The sequence below is a fragment of the Gopherus flavomarginatus genome, chromosome 2 (genome assembly GCF_025201925.1).
Source record: "Gopherus flavomarginatus isolate rGopFla2 chromosome 2, rGopFla2.mat.asm, whole genome shotgun sequence".
NCBI lineage: Eukaryota > Metazoa > Chordata > Testudines > Testudinidae > Gopherus > Gopherus flavomarginatus.
In genome coordinates, this window is record NC_066618.1 from 229,798,962 (window position 1) to 229,825,354 (window position 26,393).

The following is a 26,393-nucleotide window of genomic DNA, read 5'->3' on the forward strand; positions in this document are numbered from 1 at the left end:
TGACCTGAACAGTCACTGGCTCCTAAGACCAGCAATGCTTTTTTGCACTGATCCAGGACATTATAGTAAATTGCAGAGCTTGGTCCACTGTAATTTTTATATTAACAATAAATATAAAAAATTAAAATAAATGAATAACGGTATTCATTGCACAGTACAGCAACATTTTGCACTCTACCTGAACTTCTGGCTTAGAAGTGATATTACTGAATCCTAATTGAGAATCTATCCTGAGTTACACAAATGACTGTCTAGATCAAATAGTTTCATCTTGCTTTCCTCCACATGCTTCTGGATTAAAATTCTAGCTGTTCTAAGTGTTTAGAAATCCTGTACACTTCATTTTACACTACAGTAAGCCTTAACAAAAAGCTGAAAGACAAAACAAGACCACAGGGAAATATGAAAACTGATTTAATGGACATAGGTAACTGGATGGCTTGAAAATTGCAAACTATATAAGTTTCTCCTCCAAATATATTTCTCGCTTAAAAGTATTTGGCAATATTTACAATTTATCAAACTGGTTTGAGAAGAAAAATAAAAGATTAACAACTCAAATAGGCTTTTTGTAATCAAAAAAGTAAACTTGAAATTTGACCATCTGCTACTCAATATACAGAAGAGAACAAAAGCTTTACCTTCCATCTGTTTCCACATTCGTTACAGACAACAAATGTTGTCATAGGTTCATCAGCACTGCGAGTTTGAACCTACAGTAAAGGGAATGGGGAGGAAAGGAAAGGAAAGGTGTTATCACCATAATCCTGTTCAATTATTTCCCACCTGTTCAATGTAAAGTTACTCAATGCTAAAATAAAATTTGTATATCCTAAATAAAATTACCATAAGAGCTATCCAAATGTGATTTTAAAAGTTACCATATTTGAAATCCATTGTATAAGAGTGCTTCAACATTCCATTTTAAGTGTTGCTATAAAGCTTAAGAATGCAGATTCTCAGCCCCCCACAACCTACTCCAGTTCACAAAATGGTTACACCCTCACATGTGATATGAAACTAGATGAGTTAAAATCTAAGCACCAAGTCAACTGAACACGCGAGAGTACAAACTAGGCAAATAGCTAACAAATTGGAATTACCAGATTTTTTGCAAAATAATCATGACTATTTCATTTTGCATTTGCAGAAAAAAGGTAGTAAAACATCTGTGCCAACACATCCATAGGGAAACCCCTTTGTTTGGCTGATTTAAGTACTAAAAAGTATCCATTTCAATAATGAAGATCAATGTAGCACTGTGCAAATATTTTTGAGTTTTGTTTTTATGGAAGTAGCAATTGCACATTCTGCATAGATTTACATAAATATACTTATGATGAGGTGGACTAAAAGCATAAAGATTCAGACAGATTTTTACTGCAAGTGTTTACATCAAAACATGTTAGATACTAGAAATATAAACTGAGTTTATTAAGCTCAAAAGGTATGCACTGCAGCAATACCGAAATCAACATGGACTTGATTTGCAAGCTTTTTGCACACAATTCCTAATTAAATTAGTGGGAGTTGCATGAACAGAAGGCTTGTAAATCAGACCCTATTTTAATAAAATCATAATTAATGTTGAATATTCATGCTCATATGCAGAGGTTTTCTACATATTACATTTGCCATCACCACCCAAATACACAGATAGTTCAAACACACTGAAGCACTAGTAATAGCAGTTAATCTCCCACATATCACAATTTTAAAAATAGGTAGAATAGGAACTCTAGCAAAGAATTGCTGAAATGGGGGAAAAAAATACTTGTCAATGTTAAAGAATTTCTAATACATCCTTGGAAAGAGTTTAATTAGTGTTGGGCTTAACTGCTGATTTCTAGGAAGAGTGTTTCTAGTTACATTAAGTTGAAGGATCGAGCAAAGAGTAGCAAAGTAATAAGATGAGTATTTTCTCCATAGAAGCATATACGAATCTATGAAATACCAACAGAAATAAGAATATTTGGAAGTACAAATTCACTGTTCATAATTGGTTGTAAAAAGAGGCTTTTTTTTTGCGCCAATGTTTAACTGCTATTTTTCTAAGAGTCGAATATTAATTTGCTTTAGGCTAATGAACCAAGAAATATTTAAAAGTAACTCAAATACTGCTATATTATAAATGACAATTTTCTTCAACTATCAAGTTACAAAATGCTGAAACAAAAATTCTTTTAAAAAAAGAGAAAATTTCCTTAAAATTGAGATTCAGCCTTGACAAGAAAAAAAGAGAACAAGAATGATTATGTACCTGTGTGTAAGTGCAATTCTTCTTTTTACATTTGCCACATGTAAACAGGTCAGTCTGGGTGCCTCCTGTCTTAGCCATCTGGTGCTCTCTAATAGCTTCTTTGGTCAGATTTTTGCGCATCTCTTTCAGCTCATCACTCGCCATCTCCTGTTATGGACAAAGACTGTCTACCATAACATTGTCAATTTGCTGTTGGGACGTCTCTTCTTACAGTTTTGACACACTATTGCTAGTATGACAGCAGTATACATCAACCTAGCAAATTTCATTTTGAAAATGTATATAATCATATTGAAGATAGGGTTTTGTTTTTAAATCCAGGAATACCTATCCTATTAAGCAGCAAAACCATTCTATGAATCTTGGATCTCTTATCTTTGCTAAATTCACACTGAATAAGCTTCAACTTTAGTTATCACAAATTCCACTAAGTTTGCCAAAGATGCTACCTAAAGTTAAAATATTTCTTCATTCTTTACACTGTTGGTGAAACGGCAGAAGTTACATAACTACCAAACTTGCAAAAATGTTTGCATGCAAAATATGTCTGACCAGTGACTATCAGAAAGGCTAAGTGAAGACACTAGTTAGTGTAGGGGTAAAGAAGAAAAGGTGGTAGAGAAAGGTCCCCAGGAATGAAAACTTATCCAATTTTCTGGTTGTGAAAAATTTAAACTCACTATTTTTGTTTCTGCATAACCAAAAGTTTATTTCCACCATGAAACCCTCACAGTGCAAACAGTTTTGCACAGCTGTCCTCTCTTAACAAGAAATGAATATCTGGATAATTCTAGTTCACTCTTATAACATAGCATTGTTTGATAATGAGAACTGAAACCTTCTACCTCCAGTTCATGATTCAAATTTAGCTTAGTATTGTAATGATAAAAAATTATCTGATGCTTGTTCATTGGCCTTGGAGATGAGAATTTAGACTTTAGACTAAATTTATCAACATTTAAAACTGCACCCAAAACTCATGCATTCTTCTTGGCACTCTCAACATGTCTAAAGACAGAATGGGAATGGAGAATGAGCTTCCCCTTGAAAAAGGATCTCTTCCAGAGTGGCCACTCCAAATCAAGATTGAGGCCATTTTCTCCATTGCCTGTGCTGTAACTCTCCTCTGGATAAACACAAACTTCAGTCTTCATTGCTGACTATCCAGCACACCTCATGTCAAGGTTCCTTCCCCACTCTGAACTTTAGGGTACAAATGTGGGGAACCTGCATGGACACTTCTAGCTTAGATCTGGTAACTCTGCCACCATCCAGAAATTTCAGTGTCTGGAGCACTTCCTGTCCCCCCAAAACTCTCCCCTCCCTGGGTGGCCTTGAGGGACTTCACCGATTCCCTGGTGAGTCCAGATCCAATTCCCTTGGATCTTAAAACAAAGAAAAATCAATCAGGTTCTTAAAAAGAAAGCTTTTAATTAAAGAAGAAAGGTAAAAATCATCTCTGTAAAATCAGAATAGAAAATACTTTACAGGGTAATCAAATTCGTATAGCCCAGAGGAACCCCCTCTAGCCTTAGGTTCAGTTACAGCAAGCAGAGGTAAAATCCTCTCAGCAAAAAAGGGACACTTACAAGTTGAGAAAACAAAAATATGACTAATCCGCCTTGCTTGGCTATTACTTACAAGTTTGAAACATGAGAGACTGATTCAGAAAGATTTGGAGAGCCTGGATTGACGTATGGTCCCTCTTAGTCCCAAGAGTGAACACCCCCCAAAACAAAGAGCATAAACAAAGACTTCCCGCCACCAAGATTTGAAAGTATCTTGTCCCCTTATTGGTCCTCTGGTCAGGTGTCAGCCAGGTTTACTGAGCTTCTTAACCCTTTACAGGTAAAAGAAGCATTAACCCTTAACTATCTGTTTATGACACCTCATGTTAAAAAAATTTGAATTCTGAAGCGCTTTATCCAAACTTCTCCGTCATTCAAGGCATAGTTACTAGGCTGAGAATAACATGTAAAGATTTTGGTCTAAAACCAAAAATATTTAAGTCAATAGCCAAGTGACTGGCCTCCATGGCGTCTTGTTACACAAAACGGCAGCATTACAGAGTTAGTAGCTTTCATTTCTAACTTCTGTTAATTTTTTTTAAACCTTTTTCAGGGTTTCAGACACCAGACAGTTTTTAAACTGCAACAGAGCCTAAGCAAGGCAGCTCTCTCTAAGGAAGCTCTCTCCAGATATTGCACAATAGGGCTTCAAAATCAGTTTTAATTATGTATGTTCCTATTTTATACACATTGCCCTTTATATAAAGCATTTTATAAAATAATAAGTCCAAAACTTCACACTTGTTAGCTCAAGTTTAAAAGATGAGATGTTAAAAATTTTAAACACGTAATTGATACTAAGTATCAGAAGGGTAGCCGTGTTAGTCTGGATCTGTAAAAGCAGCAAAGAATCCTGTGGCACCTTATAGACTAACAGACGTTTTGGAGCATGAGCTTTCGTGGGTGAATACCCACTTCGTCAGATGCATGTCAATAGTAATTGATACTGTTTCTTTGAAAATATTCTTTGAAAATATTCTACTCTGGATACCAGTTAATTGTTTTTACTTCAGTTTACCTGATCAGCTGGGTGCTCCATACTTTCTTAATGTTTTGTATGCAGGAATGAGCATTCCTAATTTTTCCACTTTCCCAGTATCTGCATAGGATTTAGCAGTTCAATTAACATTGCTCCAGATTAAATACCTATCTCCTCTACATCAGCTCTCTTTACAGATATTTAGCCACTTAACTCAAAATCTTTTTAGTCTGAAATGAATTTAAAATCCCAATAATGATTGACCCTGAAGCGTTACTTTTATATAAATACAATGATCAGAACAAAATAGAACCACATAGAATTAAAATGCCATCTGATTCTCTTTACAGACATGTACTGGTCTGCCAGCCTAAGTATACTTGTCTATATGCACAGATCATTTTTCTCTTGAAGAACAAAGTTCACCATTACTTATGGCCTGTATGAATAGCTTATTTTCTGATCTAGTTCCAATCTTTTTTTTTTCTTTGCCTGTTTGAGCACAACAAAATTTAAAAATGCTGACAGTTAAAAAGCTCTTATTAATTAAGCTCTTATTAATTCTGTTTTTGTTTTTATCATAGCCTCTAATATAATGTGATCAAGTTCATTGTTGCTGCCTCTGTAGAAACTACACAAAGGCACTGACCCTAGGAAATTTCATTTAATGTTCCTGAGGCACAAGCCTCATATTCTCCTCTCCAATTATTTTCATATTCACTTCCTAAATCCACTTCGGATCACCACATTTTTCATAAAACCCCGTGCTACATAACTCAAACATTTCAAGTCAGCATAAATTGTTGCATCAACTTGTATGGTCAGTTCCCTGAACCTTTTTAAAAAAGACACAAAATAGGGTTGTTAAGTAGATTGTTTAAGCTACTGCACTTAGCAGTTATTAGACTGGACAGGGGTACACTGTTTTCTGTCAGTTTTCCAATGCAAGTTTCCCTTTTTAAGCTTTTCAGTATCAAAAGTTAACTTGGGAAGTTAGCTAGAGAGGTTCTGTCTTTCTTATTAACAATTCTGCAGTAAATTCTACTTTTACCAAGTTTTAACTTGCTGTCTTGGGTTGGCAAGCCATCCCAATTCCTTTTTCTAATAAGATTTTTAGTGTTCTGTCAAATACAAGTACGAATTTAGTCAGTTTTAAAAAACTTTTCCCTAAATATTGTGCCAGTGACAATTTTAGTGATCTGTACATCCTACGTTCCTCCTTCTTTGTAGTAAAACTCAGAACGTACCTAGTCAAGTTTCTTTCAAAGGCATTTTTAAAAACAACATTTAAAAACAGTCATCAGTACTTAATCTTTTTTTAAAATATCCATTGTTATAGTTTAAATTTAGTTTGCTTTTCTTTAATAGCAGGATCTCATTTTATTATCTTAATTAGTCCATTTTCTAGCTTATTCTTTCCCTCTTATTTTGTCTTTTTGTTAAAAAATAAATATACTTGGGTACTACAAAGTGTTTGCAGTATGATAAACTAACCTCAAAATTTTAAAATTAACAGAAATTTTAAATAGTACTAAAAATAGCTCCAAAGGGTCTCACTGCCACTAAGAAAGGAGACTCACTTGTAAAAATCAGGATGATATATCTAGCTTAGAAGTAGTCAAAATGCTAAAGCTAGCACTTGCCAAATATAAAGGCAGAGCTCTTTAATACTGATGATACAGTGCACCCAAAAGGGCCACAACTTGTTAGCCTGGGAACCACAATCCTCCTCCCCTAATTTGAAGGTTGTTGCTGGTACAGGCTGCATTTTTTTAAATGCAGTACATTCTACTTCTAAGCTTTCTCCCTGAAGCACTCTCAGGAACATTCTACCTGCCTCTTGCCTTATTCAGGCATCACAACTTTTAGAATTACCCCACTATTTTTATGAATCTGCAAGCCATTATACTGTTGATAATTGTGTTTTCTCTTAAGTGCCTATGCTTATGAGAGTGTGAAGATACAACGTATAAGAATGTTGATGGCTTGTATAGTTAAGTCAAACAGAGTGATACAAGTTACAAGACCTAATATTTACTTACCTCTGCTGTCATTTTGGCAAACCTGTCTGGAGGTATGTTCCCACATAATACATTTTTTCTTAGATTAGGGTTCTTTGTGTCCTTGAGATTTGCTATTCTACTTCGTACCCTATTTTTGTATTTCATGTCAGTGTTTTTCAATTCTTGATATATAGGTGCTTAGGACTTAAGGAACATATCATCAACAAGTAACATGCAGAACACAATATAGTACTTCATTGCTTTGCAAATGTTTGCCCAGGTTTACACAGGCTTGGCAGGATTAGATTTTTATCAGTAAATGTCAGTAAAGATCAATTTTACCATATACACATAGATGAAAAATATTTCCATCAATAATAACAGAAATGTACAGATCAGCACAGTGATATACTGCTTGAGAATATATTAGTTTTATTTAAAGATATTTACTTGGTATATTTTAACATGTGATGTTGACAATTTGTGTTCTAATCGTTATAAAACTAAAGTTTGAATCTCAATGTCTATGGTCATTAAATAATTGTCTTATCTTCCTCAATTTCCCACAACTGTGAAAATTTAAATAGATAAAAATACTTACAAGCAAACATCTATACTATCTACCAAAATTATTTTAAAAAACAGAAATAAAATTCTGCTAAACCTATTCTTTACGCTGTTGATCAGTACCTTTCTTAGCAATGGTTGCCAGTGCTTGAATTACATAATTTTCTCAATTTCTTCTGCTCAACTCATGGCAACTAAGTAATGAAACTACAGATCTCTCAAGATCGCTCTTTGACTTGTGGGAGCCTCCCACAAGAGTGCAACAGGCATCTTAAATTCATTCTGCTGAAGAACTGATTAGTTTCCAAAACAATGCAGCGTTGATATCTGAGCATCAATAATACCCAAACAAATTTCCAATGAAAAATGCAGCTTCCAAAATTTTCAACTTGGCTACCTGATTTCTGTACAGAAAACACTCACGTTTTATACTAAATGGCTGGGTAGCATCAGAAAGCTCAGATTGTTACTATCTATATAGTATTTGGTCAATTGCTAAGTAATAGATGTTGTCTGTTGCCAGTTTGGCTTCTTTGAAAACATTTTAAAGTCAATTTAATGAAGTTGGGGTGTGTGGGTGGAGGAAGGAGTCCTGATTTGTGTAAGCATTAACCATATTAGAATTAAAAAACAAAACAACAAAAATTACACTTAAAGCAAAAGAAGATTAAGCACTTGAATAATGCCAAGAAAATTTGTGACTAAGATTCATCCAAGATATAGGAACACAATAACAACACCTAGCTCTTATAGAGCACCTGTCATCGGTAGATTTCAAAGCTAAAGCATAAAGAGAAGTAACTTGCTCAAGTCAGAGGTGGGAACAGAACCCACTTCTGCCAAGAACCAGTCCATAGCTCTATCTACTAGGCCACACTTTCTCTATAATTTCACCACCGGTCACTTCAGTAAGATATCTGCTATAGCTGCTGCTAGCAGCAGCAACCTTAGAACTATCACTTAATTAAAAAGAGTTCTGTATGTAATTTAATGTACATAAATAGTGAGAATTGCTTCTCACTAAAAATTTTCACACTGCTGTACTGAACAAAATGAATATTTTCCTACTGAATAAAATCAAAGTTCATTATATGGAACAAACTTTTTTTTTTCCCATTTAAACAGTAATATAAATCCATCAGCAAATACTAATTCTAGAGCACTTAGAAATACCACAAAGGATATCTTCTTCAATCTGAGATCCCAGCTCTTCCTCATCAGCACCAATAGCAATGTAGTCATCTGAACAAAAGAGAAGCTTGATTATTAACCTTAAGTGGACATCAGATTTCCTTAGCAGCTCAAGTATCCACTGGGAATCCTGGAAAGCATAAGTTAATGCATACTATGGTTGTGGCATTTCAGAAAAAGTAGTGCACCACATACTTTTATGGTAGCAAAACCCTGTTAGCTCATTATTTTGCAGAGCACACAAAAGGTAACGACAACAAGATTGATAGAAAAGCAACAGCCTAAAATCTTAACCAGCAGCTAAACTGTAGATGTAGGTACTGTACAAAGAGCTTTTGTGTTATCAGTTAAGTCTTGAAGATTCTACTCAGTTTGACAACTGTCAATCTTTGCTTTGAAAGAAAAAACTGATCTATCACTTCAACATGTGTGATAAAATTCCCTCAAGATAGCATGGGTACATTCAATTAGAGTTAGATGTTAGCAGAATCAGTAATTAAGTTGTAGAAAGGAGCTTAATGGACATTAAAAATATAAGGAAAGCAGACAAACTGAAGTGCAATAAAACAGGAAATTTAAAGTGGTAAATAAAATAGGTAAAATACTTAAACTCTAAAAGACAGCACAAAAAGTTTGGCCTGAAATGCCCAATCTTAGCAATCCCTGAGTAGAGAGTTTGGAGAGAAAAAGTAAAAGAAACATTTACTTCCCAATTTGACAGAGGACAGGCTAGACAGTGCAAGCACACTATCACCATTTTCCACCTTTCTTCCCCTCACTTTCATTTGCATTCTAAAAAGATCAAAGAACACTATCAACTAGAAATTAAGTCAATTTCATAAAATAAGTTAAAAAATAGTTTCAGGTACCATATTTATCAAATGCCCATGTCAACTTTTGTGTTTTACAATCACATATTCCTACTTAAAAAAAAAAAGAAGTGTTCTCCCCTTTTGCTGTGTGAAAAGCCAATAAAAACAGCAGAATATGACTGATTACTGATGGGTAAAAAACAGTGAAAATGCCTACACTCAAAATGCTGTCAAAATGCACAATGTAAAAAAAACTAAAGAGAAGAAATAACTCACTAATCTATTAGCATAGCAATAATTTTAGGTAAGTTTCCAAAGACAAGTGTGATTTAAATTGACCTTACATAAAATTTACAAAAGTTACCTAAGTGATTCATGTATCAGAGGGGTAGCCGTGTGAGTCTGGATCTGTAAAAGCAGCAAAGAATCCTGAGGCACCATATAGACTAACAGACGTTTTGGAGCATGAGCTTTCGTGGGTGAATACCCACTTCATCAGATCCATGTACTGGAAATTTCCAGGGGCAGGTGTGTGTGTGTGTGTGTGTGTGTGTGTGTGTGTGTGTGTGTGTGTGTGTGTGTGTGTGTGTGTGTGTGTGTATATACACACACACACACACCCCTGGAAATTATATATATATATATATATATATATATATATATATATATATATATGCATGCAAGCAAGCAAGCTAGAGATAATGAGGTTAGTTCAATCAGGGAGGATGAGGCCCTGTTCTAGCAGTTGAGGTGTGAAAACCAAGGGAGGAGAAACTGGTTTTGTAGTTGGCAAGCCATTCACAGTCTTTGCTTAATCCTGAGCTGATGGGGTCAAATTTGCAGATGAACTGAAGCTCAGCAGTTTCTCTTTGAAGTCTGGTCCTGAAGTTTTTTTGCTGCAGGATGGCCACCTTAAGGTCTGCTATAGCGTGGCCAGGGAGGTTGAAGTGTTCTCCTATAGGTTTTTGTATATTGCCATTCCTAAGATCTGATTTGTGTCCATTTATCCTTTTCCGTAGAGACTGTCCTGTCTGGCCGATGTACATAGCAGAGGGGCATTGCTGGCATATGATGGCGTATATTACATTGGTGGACGTGCAGATGAATGAACTGGTGATAGTGTAGCTGATCTGGTTAGGTCCTGTGATGGTGTCGCTGGTGTAGATATGTGGGCAGAGTTGGCAGAGGTTTGTTGCATGGATTGGTTCCTGAGCTAGAGTTACTATGGTGCGGTGTGCAGTTACTGGTAAGAATATGTTTCAGGTTGGCAGGTTGCCTGTGGGCGAGGACTGGTCCGCCACCCAAGGCCTGTGAAAGTGTGGGATCATTGTCCAGGATGGGTTGTAGATCCCTGATGATACGTTGGAGGGGTTTTAGCTGGGGACTGTATGTGATGGCCAGTGGAGTCCTGTTGGTTTCTTTCCTGGGTTTCTCTTGCAGTAGGAGGCTTCTGGGTACACGTCTGGCTCTGTTGATCTGTTTCCTTATTTCCTCGTGCAGGTAGTGTAGTTTTGAGAATGCTTGGAGGAGATTTTGCAGGTGTTGGTCTCTGTCTGAGTGGTTAGAGCAGATGCAGTTGTAACTCAGTGCTTGGCTGTAGACAATGGATCGTGTGATGTGCCCGGGATGGAAACTGGAGGCATGAAGGTAGGCATAGCGGTCGGTAGGTTTTCGGTATAGGGTGGTGTTAATGTGACCATCACTTATTTGCACCGTGGTGTCTAGGAAGTGGACCTCTCGTGTAGATTGGTCCAGGCTGAGGTTGATGGTGGGGTGGAAGCTGTTGAAATCGTGGTGGAATTTTTCCACAGTTTCCTTCCCATGGGTCCAGATGATGAAGATGTCATCAATGTAGCGTAGGTAGAAAAGGGGCGTGAGTGGACGAAAGCTGAGGAAGCGTTGTTCCAGGTCGGCCATAAAAATATTGGCATATTGTGGGGCCATGCGGGTGCCCATAGCGGTGCCACTGATCTGGAGATATATATTGTCAACAAATTTGAAATAGTTGTGTGTGAGGATAAAGGCACAGAGCTCAGCAGCCAGTTGTGCTGTGGCATCATCAGCGATACTGTTTCTGACAGCTTGTATTCCATCTGTGTGTGGGATGTTTGTGTAGATAGCCTCTACATCCATGGTGGCTAGGATGGTGTTTTCTGGAAGGTCATCAGTGCATTGTAGTTTCCTCAGGAAATCAGTGGTGTCACGGAGATAGCTGGGAGTGCTGGTGGCATAGGGTCTGAGTAGAGAGTCCAAATATCCAGACAGTCCTTCAGTGAGAGTGCCAATGCCCGGGATGATGGGGCGTCCAGGATTTCCGGGTGTGTGGATCTTGGGTAGTAGATAGAGTAACCCTGGTCGGGGCTTTAAGGTTATGTTGGTTTGTTCTGGTGTTAGTGTAGGGAGTGTCCTGAGTAGATGGTGCAGTTTCTTAGTGTATTCCTCAGTGGGATCTGAGGGAAGTGGCCTGTAGAATTTGGTATTGGAGAGTTGTCTGGCGGCCTCCTTTTGGTAGTCAGACCTGTTCATGATGACAACAGCACCTCCTTTATCAGCCTCTTTGATGATAATGTCAGGGTGGTTTCTGAGGCTGTGGATGGCATTGCGTTCTCCACGACCTAGGTTATGACGCAAGCGATGTTGTTTTTCCACAATTTCTGCCTGCGCACGTCGGCGGAAGCATTCAATGTATAGGTCCAGACTGTTATTTCGACCCTCAGGAGGAGTCCATGTGGAGTTCTTCTTCTTGTGCTGTTGGTGGGAGGGTACCTGTGTATCAGTGCACTGTTCAGTGTTGTCCTGAAAGTATTCTTTGAGTCAGAGACAGCGAAAGTAGGCTTCCAGATCGCCGCAGAACTGTATCATGTTGGTGGGGGTGGCAGGGCAGAAAGAGAGTCCCCGAGATAGGACAGACTTTTCTTCTGGGCTGAGTGTGTAGTTGGATAGATTGACGATATTTCTGGGTGGGTTAGGGGTACCACGGTTGTGGCCCCATGTGGCAGGTAGGAGTTTAGACAGCTTACAGTCCTTTTTCCTTTGTAGAGAGGTGAAGTGAGTAATATAGATCTCCTGTCTCCTCAATGCCAACTCTGCCCACATATGTACACCAGCGACACCATCACAGGACCTAACCAGATCAGCCACACCATCACCAGTTCATTCACCTGCACGTCCACCAATGTAGTATATGCCATCATATGCCAGCAATGCCCCTCTGCTATGTACATCAGCCAAATAGGACAGTCTCTACGGAAAAGGATAAATGGACACAAATCAGATCTTAGGAATGGCAATATACAAAAACCTGTAGGAGAACACTTCAACCTCCCTGGCCACGCTATAGCAGACCTTAAGGTGGCCATCCTGCAGCAAAAAAACTTCAGGACCAGACTTCAAAGAGAAACTGCTGAGCTTCCGTTCATCTGCAAATTTGACCCCATCAGCTCAGGATTAAACAAAGACTGTGAATGGCTTGCCAACTACAAAACCAGTTTCTCCTCCCTTGGTTTTCACACCTCAACTGCTAGAACAGGGCCTCATCCTCCCTGATTGAGCTAACCTCGTTATCTCTAGCTTGCTTGCATATATATACCTGCCCCTGGAAATTTCCAGTACATGGATCTGATGAAGTGGGTATTCACCAACGAAAGCTCATGCTCCAAAATGTCTGTTAGTCTATAAGGTGACACAGAATTCTTTGCTGCTTCTAAGTGATTCAGGAGACAAATTACATTTACCCAAGCATTTAAGTCAGTTAGGCATCTTAACTGTCATTAACTGCCAGCTGGACTTCGACACTTCCAAAAAACATTACCCCTTGTCTAACTGTTTCTGGCTGCTCTCTGCAAGTGAGTCTGTATAAAAATGGATGACTCAGTATTTAGAAAGTGAGACCTACTATGGGGGAGAGAGTGTTAACCTGTGGGCAGGACTTGGGCCTACATATAACATTGCTCTAGCGCAGTGGTTCTCCGGTCCGCTGCTTGTTCAGAGAAAGCCTCTGATGGGCCAGGCCAGTTTGTTTACCTGCCACGTCCACAGGTTTGGCCAATTGCAGCTCCCACTGGCTGTAGTTCGCCACTCCAGGTCAATGGGGCCTGCAGGAAGGGCAGCCATAGGGTGACCAGACAGCAAGTTTGAAAAATCGGGATGAGGGTAGGAGGTAATAGGCGCCATTATAAGAAAAAGACCCAAAAATTGGGACTGTCCCTATAAAATCAGGATATCTGGTCACCCTAGGCAGCCATCACATCCCTCGGCCTGCGCCACTTCCCACAGCCCACATTGGCCTGGAGCGGCAAACCATGGCCAGTGGGAGCCGCGATCAGCCGAACCTGCGGACACGGCAGGTAAACAAACCGTCCCAGCCCGCCAGGGGCTTTCACTGAATAAGCGATGGACCAGCTTTGAGAACCACTGCACTAGGGCTCAAAGAAAAGGGGACCCAGGCTTCATTTTCTGAAGGAAGAGAGAAAGTAGCAGGAAGGATCCAGGCTGCCTATACATACATTGCTTTGAGCACATTGATCTTTTTATACATAATTCTCAGTATTATCCCATTTGGTATTTTCACTCACTTATACTTTGTAGTGCCTTAGTAACAAACTTCATACAAAAACTGTCATGCTCAAAAATCCCTTAAAAAAAAAAAAGTTCATTGTCCTTTTCACTACACAAGTCAGTTTGAACCAAAGAGAAGGTTAATAATGAACAGATTTCGTTCCTACTGATAAGGGACTATGTACATTTTTGGAATAAGTTTTGAATTTAGTTTAAAACTGAGAGTTAAATATATATAATTTGGCTAAAGGATAGCTTTAGAAGGATGGGAGCATGAAACGGTACAGTTATTTGAAGGGTGTAAACATGAGCAGTAATAGAAGTTTTTTGTGAGGATCTCATGGAGATGTACAGATTAATGTGCACAAAATGTATAGGTTATTTCTGTATTTTGAAAATAAATAAAAAGAAGCAATAGGGTGAAGTTAAAGGTAAATGTAGGAACCGCAGGAAAACAAAAGCCTTGACAGAGAGGTCTACTAGATTACAGAATAACCTCCCAAACGAAGTAGTGAAAATCTTGTTTTTCAGTATAAAACACAAAGGTGTAAGAAAACTCCTGGCAATGAAAACAAGATGGAACAGATCATTTCACAGGTCTTGTCCACCTCCAAATTTTATAACTCTCAAAACACATGGAAGCTAACACCCCTAACACTGAACGAGAAGAGAATACGTCTGTCATGGATTGGATACTTAATTTTAAATATGTCAAATTCTTTATCAAAACACCAGTGCCAGATGTATTGTAACAAAATTAAGTTTCAACTGAAATGGAAACGGAGCTTCTGGCTACCAGAATTTGCAAGGTCACAGGACCCAGGGGGACACTGTGGTAACCCCCACCCGAAAAAAAAACAAAACACTGAAACTGTATCTTTCATGGAAACAGATTAAACTGATGATACATGCTAGCCATTATCTCCTTGTATCATGAAGAGGATTCTCTGCTGTTGGAAAGTAGTTGTCAGATGGGCTGGAGCAGGAAATGCATGTTTCCTTAGCATGTTTCCAGGCTGCCAGGTTTTTGCTAATCTGGATGAACCTATACCCGACTAGCCAGCCTAGTTGTATAGAATTCAGACTGGTCTGACAATCAGTGCTAGGATACACGGGAAGAAGAAACAGAACAAAATCCAATACTGTAAATAAGTTCTACAAAGCTCACCCCCTGTTTTGAGAGCAGCAGCCAGCATTTCTCTACATTTCACTCGTACAGAATCTGAAGTACTTGGAGCCCGAGGAAAAGAAGGGATGAAGGAATCAGATGAAGCATTAGCCTCCTCTTTCCTGATGCTGGAGTTGCTACTGGAACTGCTAAAGTGGGTAAAAACAGAAAAGTGGCATGAAATGTCTTTTCTCCAACGTGTTTCACCCTAGACCAAAACAAACTTTTTGTTTGATCTTTACATCTCATTAACAATATTCCCATAACAGAACAAAGATAACATTTATGCAATTATTAGAGCTATAGACATTGTTGAACTTCAGTAAAAACGATCTTTGAAATACTTGTTTCTATGTGATACGGGGTACAACAATTTTACTAAAGAGGGTGCCCAGGTCAAGTGATCCTCTGGGCTCACTTGTACTATAGGAACCACTCCAGCCCCCACTTACACCTCCAGACCCCAAACATATGCAGTTTACAAGGAATGAAACACAGATCAGTCCCCCAGTATTCGCATTGTAAGGGCACTAGCCCCCACCAGGATGTCTTCCCCCGAAGTGGTGGCCTCTCAGCATAGACTCCTAGACTCATAGACTCTAGGACTGGAAGGGACCTCGAGAGGTCATCGAGTCCAGTCCCCTGCCCTCATGGCAGGACCAAATACTGTCTAGACCAGCCCTGATAGACATTTATCTAACCTACTCTTAAATATCTCCAGAGATGGAGATTCCACAACTTCCCTAGGCAATCTATTCCAGTGTTTAACTACCCTGACAGTTAGGAACTTTTTCCTAATGTCCAACCTAAATCTCCCTTGCTGCAGTTTAAGCCCATTGCTTCTTGTTCTATCATTGGAGGCTAAGGTGAACAAGTTTTCTCCCTTCTCCTGATGACACCCTTTTAGATACCTGAAAACTGCTATCATGTCCCCTCTCAGTCTTCTCTTTTCCAAACTAAACAAACCCAATTCCTTCAGCCTTCCTTCATAGGTCATGTTCTCAAGACCTTTAATCATTCTTGTTGCTCTTCTCTGGACCCTCTCCAATTTCTCCACATCTTTCTTGAAATGCGGTGCCCAGAACTGGACACAATACTCCAGTTGAGGCCTAACCAGCGCAGAGTAAAGCGGAAGAATGACTTCTCGTGTCTTGTTTACAACACACCTGTTAATGTATCCCAGAATCACGTTTGCTTTTTTTGCAACAGTATCACACTGTTGACTCATATTAAGCTTGTGGTCCACTATGACCCCTAGATCTCTTTCTACCATACTCCTTCCTAGACAGTCTCTTCCCATTCTGTATGTGTGAAAGTGATTGTTCCTTCCTAAGTGGAGCACTTTGCATTTATCTCTATTGAACTTCATCCTGTTTACCTCAGACCATTTCTCCAACTTGTCCAGATCATTTTGAATTTTGACCCTGTCCTCCAAAGCAGTTGTAATCCCTCCCAGTTTGGTATCATCCGCAAACTTAATAAGCGTACTTTCTATGCCAACATCTAAATCGTTGATGAAGATATTGAACAGAACCGGTCCCAAAACAGAACCCTGCGGAACCCCACTTGTTATACCTTTCCAGCAGGATTGGGAGCCATTAACAACTACTCTCTGAGTACGGTTATCCAGCCAGTTATGCACCCACCTTATAGTAGCCCCATCTAAATTGTACTTTCCTAGCTTATCTATAAGAATATCATGCAAGACTGTATCAAATGCCTTACTAAAGTCCAGGTATATCACATCCACCCCTTCTCCTTTATCCACAAGGCTCGTTATCCTATCAAAGAACGCTATCAGATTAGTTTGACACGATTTGTTCTTTACAATTCCGTGCTGGCTATTCCCTATCACCTTACCACCTTCCAAGTGTTTGCAGATGATTTCTTTGATTACCTGCTCCATTATCTTCCCTGGCACAGAAGTTAAACTAACTGGTCTGTAGTTTCCTGGGTTGTTTTTATTTCCCTTTTTATAGATGGGCACTATATTTGCCCCCTTCCAGTCTTCTGGAATCTCCCTCGTCTCCCATGATTTCCCAAAGAAAATAGCTAGAGGCTCAGATACCTCTTCCATTAACTCCTTGAGTATTCTAGGATGCATTTCATCAGGCCCTGGTGACTTGCAGGCATCTAACTTTTCTAAGTGATTTTTTACTTGCTCTTTCCCTATTTTCTCTTCTAAACCTACCCTCTTCCCGTAAGCATTCACTATACTAGACATTCCTTCAGACTTCTCAGTGAAGACCGAAACAAAGAAGTCATTAAGCATCTCTGCCATTTCCAAGTCTCCCGTTACTGTTTCCCCCTCCTCATTGAGCAGTGGGCCTACCCTGTCCTTAGTCTTCCTCTTGCTTCTAATGTATTGATAAAAAGTCTTCTTGTTTCCCTTTATTCCCATAGCTAGTTTGAGCTCATTTTGTGCCTTTGCTTTTCTAATCTTGCCTCTGCATTCCTGTGTTATTTGCCTATATTCATCCTTCGTGATCTGACCTAGTTTCCATTTTTTATATGACACCTTTTTATTTTGTAGGTCACGCAAGATCTCAAGGGTAAGCCAAGGTGGTCTTTTGCCACATTTTCTATCTTTCCTAACCATCGGAATAGCTTGCTTTTGGGCCCTTAATAGCGTCCAAGTCCAACATAGCACAGGGAGTGGGCCCAATCTATAGAGTATGGGGTATCCCCCAGGGTCCCAAGCCCAGCTACAGCTCAACTTGAGGTGCCAAGGGAGGCCCTCAGTAAGGCGGTATGTTGATGCAATGGTTCCCCTCCTGGCCAAGCGAGGTGTGGTCATTGGCCCTCAGCTCAGGAGGGCTGTCAGTCTATTCCTGGTACTCCAGAATCTGGACAATCCTCTCTGATTTCAGGTCCATCAAGTGATTGGTAGGGGAACCGTGGCCCACCCATTCAACTGAGTTCCAGCTCAGGGCCCTCAAGATAGACAAGCAGGATCAGGGTTTACCAGCTCTGAGGGTATGGCTACACTTACAGCCGTACAGCGCTAGGAGTCTTCGTACAGCTGTGCAGGGAAATCGCTGCAGTGTGGACACATTTGCAGCATTTGCAGCGCTGTTGGGAGTGGTGCATTGTGGGCAGCTATCCCAGCGTTCAAGTGGCTGCAATGTGCTTTTCAAAACAGGGGGGTGGGGTGGAGTGCGACAGGGAGTGTGAGGGAGACAGAGAGAGTGGATTTTTGGAGCTGACTCTGTTGTTAGCTCCCTGCCTTGCAAGTTCTAAGGACTGGAAGATACATAGCATCTACCTTCAATCATTTTAAAAGTTTCGACCCCTTCCCCCACCCCTCTCTTATTCACTAAATGCAAATTATGCACTCCTAAATAGCCTTCAGACGACATAAGCAGCTGCTCAACACGGACTCCCCCCGCCCCCTCCACTGTGTGGATTCTCTCCTCAAGCAAACAGCTGCGAACATTCCAACATGCATGCCTCCGCTCACTGGCTCGAGCAAACAGGAGCTGTGTTTGTTTTTTTGATAAGCAGCTCCGGGTGCCCAGAGTTCAGCCACTCTTCCGGTTTGTTACGAGCAGGCATTCTGGCATACCTCCTAATACCCTGGAGGCCAATTACAGCGCTTTTGGTGGCCACACTTGACGAGCAGTGCTGCATCACCAGCGCTGCAATTGTTATAGTAGACCAGGTGTACAGCCAGCGCTGCAGCCAGGGAGTTGCAGCGCTGGATATGCCTTGCAGGTGTGGACAGTTACTAAGTTGCAGCGCTGTAAACCCACCACCAGCGCTGCAACTCTCCAGTGTAGCCATGGCCTGACAGTGCCTAGAGCTGCTTCCTACCTTCCCCTGGGCCTCTGCAGGCTCTTCAGTCTGTTGGTCCATTCATCCCTTTTTGGGGTGTTGTCCCTGGGTGGCTCTTTAGCACTTTACTGACAGAATTTCTCTGGCCTGTTCACTGTCCTGGTAGCTGCCGTGTCTCTCAGCTTCCCAGCCCTTTTATCCTCCCAGCTGCTGTGAGGATGCCAATCAGCAGCAGCCAGCAGTGCCTGTATTGCCCTTTTGTTGCCGGGCCAACGACATACACCCCACGACACCTTGCTCCACACTGACAGCCAAAAGTCTGCTGAATCTGTTAGTACATTCGGGTTTTGTGGGAGGTAGACTGCCAACAGGGTAATCTGAGCTGACATCATCAGTTCCACAAACTGACTGCTTCTGCACACAAGGGGAAGGATCACGCTCCTCCCTGTCTATTGATGCAAAAGTCCCAAGCCTTTCCCAGCTCTGTCCTCAACAACTCTCTCACACAATTCCCTTCCTTTCATTGTACTCCACTTTCCTGAGGTGTCTTGCCTGTCATGACTATGTAAATATTGTATATTCCTTAAATTAGCTTTTAATTATAAATGTCACTTTATTCTTTTAGAATTTTTATGGAAATAGAAATGGGTGGTAAAGGGCTTGATTTGAAGCACTGTCCCTGTCTCTTCCCCCTGATCCAGGTTGAATGCCTAAGATGCCATTTTTGGTTTTCCCACACTTCATCACAACACCACCAATGTGTTTCTGATGTCCAACATTATGAGGGTATAGTGACTTTGAATGAACAAGAGAAAGGCTTTGCAAGCCCTTCAAACTGCTTAAAGCTCTAGAAAATCAATGTTCATCCTGGATTCTTGTTATATCCAGGTGCTTTGTACTGTCTGGTTGTCCACATGGGCTCCTCAACCCAATAGGGATGTGTCAGTAACAATCACTTGTCCGGTGCAGAGGCAAGGAAGGGAATGCTCACGCATACCTGAGAGGGATTCTTCTACAATAATAGGGACAATATCACTTTGGTGGGAACAGTCACTATGATGCTCAAGGACTGTAAGTGTGGAGAGTACACTGTTTGAAGCCATGTTTATAGGCAACAAAGGTGGAGCCTTGCAAATGACATGACATAAGTACATGAGACCACATGGCCTAAGAGAGAAACAGAGGTCTTGACAGGCACTTGGGGGTTGCTTATGACCTGGTCTACGATATTGTTCATAGCTTGAAACCTGCCCCTCCGCAGGGAAGCCCTTGCCATGACTGAATTTAACAATGCCCCCAATGGAGTCCAAAGTCTGCATAAGCGGTGAGGATGGATTTTTTGGCATTTATACTGATCCCCAAAGAGGAGAGAAGTTTCAGCATTGTCCTTTTAGTGTAATCTGGTGACAAGGAGCCAACAGCTGACACAGGGAAAAAATGTGAAACCACAACATCTGATATAAACTGCTACTACAGAGCACACCTTGATAAAGGCACTGGATATAGTAAGAGCAATGCCAAAAGTGAATATCCTGTATTGAAAATGGTCAGAGCCCAGGAATTTGAGACATCTGTGAGCGGGGTGGATGCTCAAGTGAAAGCAGGTGTCCACGCTGAGAGCTGTAAACCACATACCCTTTTTCAGGGATGGAATTATAGATACCAACATGGCCATGTGAAACTTGAGTTTGCAAACAAAAACATTCAGATGGCAGAGGTCGAGAATGGGTCTCCAACAGCCCTTCTTTTTAGGCACTAGGAAGTATGTCAAGTAAAAGCTTCTCCCTTGGTACTGAAGAGGAACTTGTGCTGTTGCACCTCACTGTAAGAGGGATTTCACTTCTTGTTTGAAAATGTTCTCATGAGAGTGGCCCCTGAGAAGGCGCTGGGGAAGCAAGTAGGGATAGCTATTGAATAGCTATAATGGATGACGTTCTGCACCCATTTGTCCATTGTTTTTGCACTCTAGGTGTTCAAAGAAGTGCTAGATGACCCTCAAAGGATGCGTGGGAGTCTGGAGACATTAGATTTAAGATATGTCTACACTGCAATGAAAAACCCACATCTGGTCTGTGCCAGCTGACTCAGGCTCACAAGGCTCGGGCTTCAAGGCTGTTTCATTGTAGTGTAGACTTCTAGGCTTGAAGGCTATACTGCAATGAAACATGCTCGCAGCCCAGGCCAGCTGACATGGACCAGCTGCAAGCATCCAGGTGCTATGTAGACATACCCTCAGTGGTTTGCAGCTCTCCTGTCAAAAACAATGTTTAGCTGAGAACTGAGACTGGAATGAGAAACCTACTGAGGAAGGTGTGGGGAAGTAGGCCTTTTGAACCCTCTGTCTCTTATGGAGTGGCTCATAAGGTCTTTAGTGGAAGAACTGTTGAACCATCAGTCTAGGCTTCTAGGACTATCAGTGAAATTTTCGATTTGGGGCAGATGCATGTGCATTCTCAGGGGGTGGAGGGTGGCCCTGGAGTTCTTTAAAGTGTGTAAGGACTCATCCATCTTCTGATTATATAGTCAGTCTCCTTGAAAGCTTGGTCCTCTATGGTGTTCTGACTCTCCGGGGAAACCCCAAAGCACGGAGCCATGACTCTCTGTGCATTACCATGGTAGTAGTCATTGCCCTGGAAGATGCATCAGCGACATCTACTGCTGAGTGGAGAGCAGTCCTGGCAACCATTTTCTGTTCTGCCACAAGAGCCTGGAAACAAGCTCTGTCCTCCTGTGGGAGTCTGAACTGTTCAAAATTCACAGAATTTCACAAAGTTGTACTTAGCCAATAGTACTTGGCTATCCTGAATTGGAGTCTAGAAGAAGAAAGACCTTTCTTCCCAGTAAGCTGAGACACTTGCCCTTCTTATCAGTTGGGATAAATCAGGTAATATTATTGCCTAGATCTCTTTGTGGTGGCCTGGACCACTAAAGACTTTGGAGCAGGGTGAGAGAACAGAAATCCCACCCCTCTGACTGAGGGGTGGGATTTCTCTGTTTCTCTGTCCTCTGGGGGTAGGGGTGCAGGTAGATGGGATTTGTTCTGCCTGGCTTCAGGATGGTTTTCTTAACAGGGAACACTTTTTGATGGAGCCAGAGGACTGAAGAACATCCAGAAGCTTGTGTTGAGGATCCTGAACCTCCTCAAAAGAAATCTGCAGCTGTCCTGTAATTCTGTGCGTTCCCCTCCTCCCCGATGACTATGAGCAATTCCAGGAACAGAGACACTGGAGTCACTGCCTCATCTGGACAGGGTGATGGCAATCTTGTTGGTTCTGGTGGAACTGCCAGATTCGGTGCACACTCCTCCTCAGTTGGATCCTCAGAAGGATGGGTTGAATGAGGGTTGCGAAGGTCCCCATGGCATGGTGTACCAAACGCTCCGAGAAAGGTGATGAGGTGGAAGTTGGTGCCAAGTTGGTCAAGGTCCTCTGACCGGGAACATGTGTTGTGGAAGAAGGAATAACATTTCACTGGACAGTTCAGACTCTTCCAATGAGAAGAAAGCCACTTCTGGTTTCAACAGCAGTACCAACCATGCCACTTGAAGTTAAAGCCCAAAGATGGAATGAGAGACACACTCCTCCCAAAGTCCAGCTCCCCTGGCCGAGTTATATATTCTCGCAAGGAAGGACTTGATGGAGTGGGACACTGAGTCTGCAAAGCAAAGATATTCACATGAGAAGCACAGATCTCAACTCTTTCCCAAGCCAGAGGGGTCCTGTCCACCCAAACCAAAAGAGCTGCAGTAAAGAGTTTATGCCACAGCAGTTTAAGGTAAAGATAGTACCGAAGGTAATCAGTGCTCTCAGTGATCAGTTTTCTTCAGTGCAGGTGCACCACAGGTTTGTGTATGGGACTACCAGAGGTCCCAGTGCCGTCGGATCACAATCTGGTGCTGATGGAGCCCTAGACTTCTCACATGCCCCTGAGACTTAAGATGTTCTATGTTCTCTTGAGTTGAAGCTTATATACTTGCCTGGTTTAGGCAGGGCTGAATCAGATGTCTTCAAAGAGGATTTGGAGGAAGACAACCTCATGCTTACGAGAATGCTCCTTGCTCTCCTGACAAGGCCCAATGATGGATTTCTGGGGGAGGGGGAAGACTCCTTCACTCTTGAATTGGACCTTGTGGCAGAAGACACACTTCTTGCTGAGTAAGGCTGATCTATGGGGCGGAGGTTCCTTGGGCCTGGGTCCAATTGTGGTCTCACAGCCTCTTCCATTAGGTACTTCCTGAAGAGAAGTTCCCACCCTTCCCGAGTATGGCAGGGGAACAAAGGGCAGGTATTGTACCTTGCTACAATGTGGGCTTTCCTTGAGATAGTATAAGCAGCAGAGGTGGTTATCACTGACCAAGAAGGAATACAGACAGGAACCACAAAATTTGAAGCTCGGAGTCCAAGGCATAGTCCAATACCCAAACAGAGTGTGCACTTCTACGATAAAGAGATTGCATTACAGTACTTGTATGACATGAATAGAAAAATACTATCTTATTTTTACAGTGCAAATATTTGTAATAAAAATAAATAAAGTGTGCACTGTACACTTTGTATTCTGTGTTGTAACTGAAATCAATATATTTAAAATGTAGAAAACATCTAAAAATGTTTAAATAAATGCTATTCTATTATTCTTAAACAGTGCGATTAATCGCATGATTAATTGTGCAATTAATTTTTTTAATCACTTCTCAGCCCTAGTTTCTACCTAAAACACAAGATACTGATTAAAATAGGCTGGTTATTGTTAAGACTCCTAATATTGTAGAGTAAGAATGTTAAATAGATGACTTCAGCAGGCAGGATGGATATTTTGACTGCCTAACTCGTATTGTAGCTAGTCACCAACCATTTTTTCATATTAACAGCAGGATTGACTTACCTTCATCCCCACCACAAAGATCTGGATGACTATTTTGATCTACAATGATTGGTCAACCTTGATGACAGTGCAGGCATCACCACTTTTTAGACATTGATTATGTGTTTGATACAAGAACATGGCAGCCCTCCCTAGTCCCAGGTATCCTTATACAAAAATTAAATATTTAGGGAAGTACCTATGAAGAATTATTAATGTGAAGAATTAATTTCATCTGTCGTGCTAGTTCATTTTATATTATACACACACAGAGGTTCAAATACCTTTCTTCTCTTGCTTCAGGACTGTTTTGTGATGAAGATGCAGGTTCCTTTTTCTTGTCTTCAGAGTCTTTATCAGTTGACGGTCCATCTGGAAATGTACAAACCATGAAATAAGCATTGCCTCTTATAGGACAGAAATGGCAGCGAAGTATAAGTTAAATGCAATGCAGTTTATTTCCATAAGGGCTGAGTACCCACAATTTGCACGGGAATTTGAGTGTGCTTAATACTTGTGAAAATCAAGCTACTTATTGAGGCATCCAAGTTTGAAAACTCTGCCCTGATGATTAGGATGAAACTACAGCATATTCATTGCTTATTTAAAAGCATCATACAGTTATATAGTTAAGTCCACACAGACAAGACCAAACAAAACAATAAGGGAATTAAAGGCTTAAGAGACTATCAAATAAGAAAAAAAAGAATTACTTATTTAAAGCTCATCACCCTGAATGAAGACAACAGAAAAGAAAACATAAAATTATCCAAATACAATAGATACTGCATTAAAATGGAGGAGGTATTTTAAAAGTCCTGAAGATTAAAATAAAAGAAAACCCATAATATATATTTATGTATTAAGAAAACTAAAACCATAAGAATAATGACTAGTTCAACAAGTACACTGTTAAGACACAACAACATTGCATTTCTCATATAAAAGTAAAACCGATCCCTCCCCTTTTTTTATGTATGAAAAGGTAAGTGTGCTTTAGTTGTTATGGTGATTACTTATCTGATGTATAATACAGGAAATATTCTATATATGCAGACAACTTCACTCATTCTTATATTCTCTTTTGTCAACTGCATGAATATTTTCACCAGGAATTTTAGAGTTGTATTAGCACTTTGTCATCTTTTTCCACCAACTGGCCTACAATTTCACTTGATGAATCTCATGTTATACCGATATGGAACAGACTGCCTAGGGAAGTTGCGGAAGCTCCTTCACTGCAGGTTTTCAAGAAGAGGTTGGATAGCCATCTGTCTTGGATGGTTTAAACACAACAAATCCTGTTCCTTGGCTGGGGACTAGATTAGAGATGACCCTTACGGTTCCTTCTAATGCTATAGAGTTCTAGAATATCATAGGTTGCGGATTCACAAATAATTCTCTGATACATCAGCAGCAGACTGGGAAACTCTTTTACCAGTCACTTTACATAAGGAAGGTGGGTGGAGGTAAGAGAGGTGGCTGACAATTTAAAAAATGCCCTCCATATTTTAATATTCCTGCAAGCACTAACAAAATAATCTTGAAACACACAATATACAAGTAATTACACTTGTCAGCAATTTACATCCAAGGAGGAAAAATACTGTAGTGGCACTTTGAGAAGCAAGAAGCTATGAGAGAAGAGATTCACAGAGAAGCAGAAGTAGAGCAAGAAACTCCAGATTATGACGTATGAGAGTAAGGAAAGTCTGTTTGGTATGGTTTATAAGATTTCCTTATAAAAAGACAAACCAGGAGAGATGTTTTGACACAAGAGTAAAAGGACTGGTTTTCATCATACATATTACCTCCCTTTTTTTGTGGTGCAGATATCAGTCGCTACATTGGGTATGTCTACACAGCAAAAAAAACATCTGCAGTATGGGAAGGTCCCAGAGCTCAGGCTCCAGTCTGAGGCCAGAAACCTACACAGCAATGAAACAAGCCTGCCACCCCAGCCCCGTGAGCCTGAATCAGCTGGCATGGGCCAGCTGCAGGTTTTTCTTGGCTGTGTAGACATACTCATTGTCTCCAGGAATATAAAGTATGTTTCCTCATTGGAAATCCAGGCCGTATTATTGAATGATTCTTTTTCTAATCAGACATTTTAATTTACATAGGGTAGTTTTCAGATTATTTGAATGAACTTATACAGGAAAATGATAGATGACAAAAACACCCTATCACCTGTGGGTATATGTTTTTCACAAAATGAACACTCTGTATCTGACCTCTCAGCCCTCTTCCTCAAAGGAAACCTGCACAACCCTTTTAAAAGATGAGCCTGGGAGCTTAAATTCATAACTTTGCTAGATGCTAAAAATCAGACTGAACAGACACACTGAATTTCTGACTTATTACAACAATCTCTACTCCACTAACAACCCCAACCCCCAGCGGTTTCCCCCCCTTCTTCCATTCCTCCCTATGAGTGGAGAGGTGTTAGCTGGCCACTTCAACTTGAATGGTCACTTGAAATGTTTGTTAACTATTTATGCTAAACAATCTGTTCAAACATTGGCTTGTGACACTCTGATTAAGTTTCCCAGACCTGAACAACTCTCTCTAAGCTCAAAAGGTTGTCTCTCTCACCCACAGAAATTGGTCCAAGAAAAGATATTACCTCACCCGCCTTGTCTATTTGTTAC

The 26,393-nt window shown here is 40.6% G+C and overlaps 1 protein-coding gene across 2 annotated transcripts in view; it reads right to left on the reverse strand.

The window, feature by feature from the left end:
* The window catches only part of TCEA1 (transcription elongation factor A1), a 58,525-nt gene that overhangs the window by 6,187 nt on the left and 25,945 nt on the right, over positions 1-26,393 (reverse strand). For both annotated transcript variants that reach the window (XM_050938929.1, XM_050938930.1), the window contains 6 exons: positions 24,027-24,114; positions 15,106-15,254; positions 8,563-8,619; positions 6,850-7,004; positions 2,261-2,407; positions 642-713 (listed from right to left, as the gene is read on the reverse strand). In XM_050938929.1, the coding sequence (XP_050794886.1) occupies positions 642-713; positions 2,261-2,407; positions 6,850-7,004; positions 8,563-8,619; positions 15,106-15,254; positions 24,027-24,114 (668 nt within the window). The remainder of the gene's footprint in view (positions 1-641; positions 714-2,260; positions 2,408-6,849; positions 7,005-8,562; positions 8,620-15,105; positions 15,255-24,026; positions 24,115-26,393) is intronic.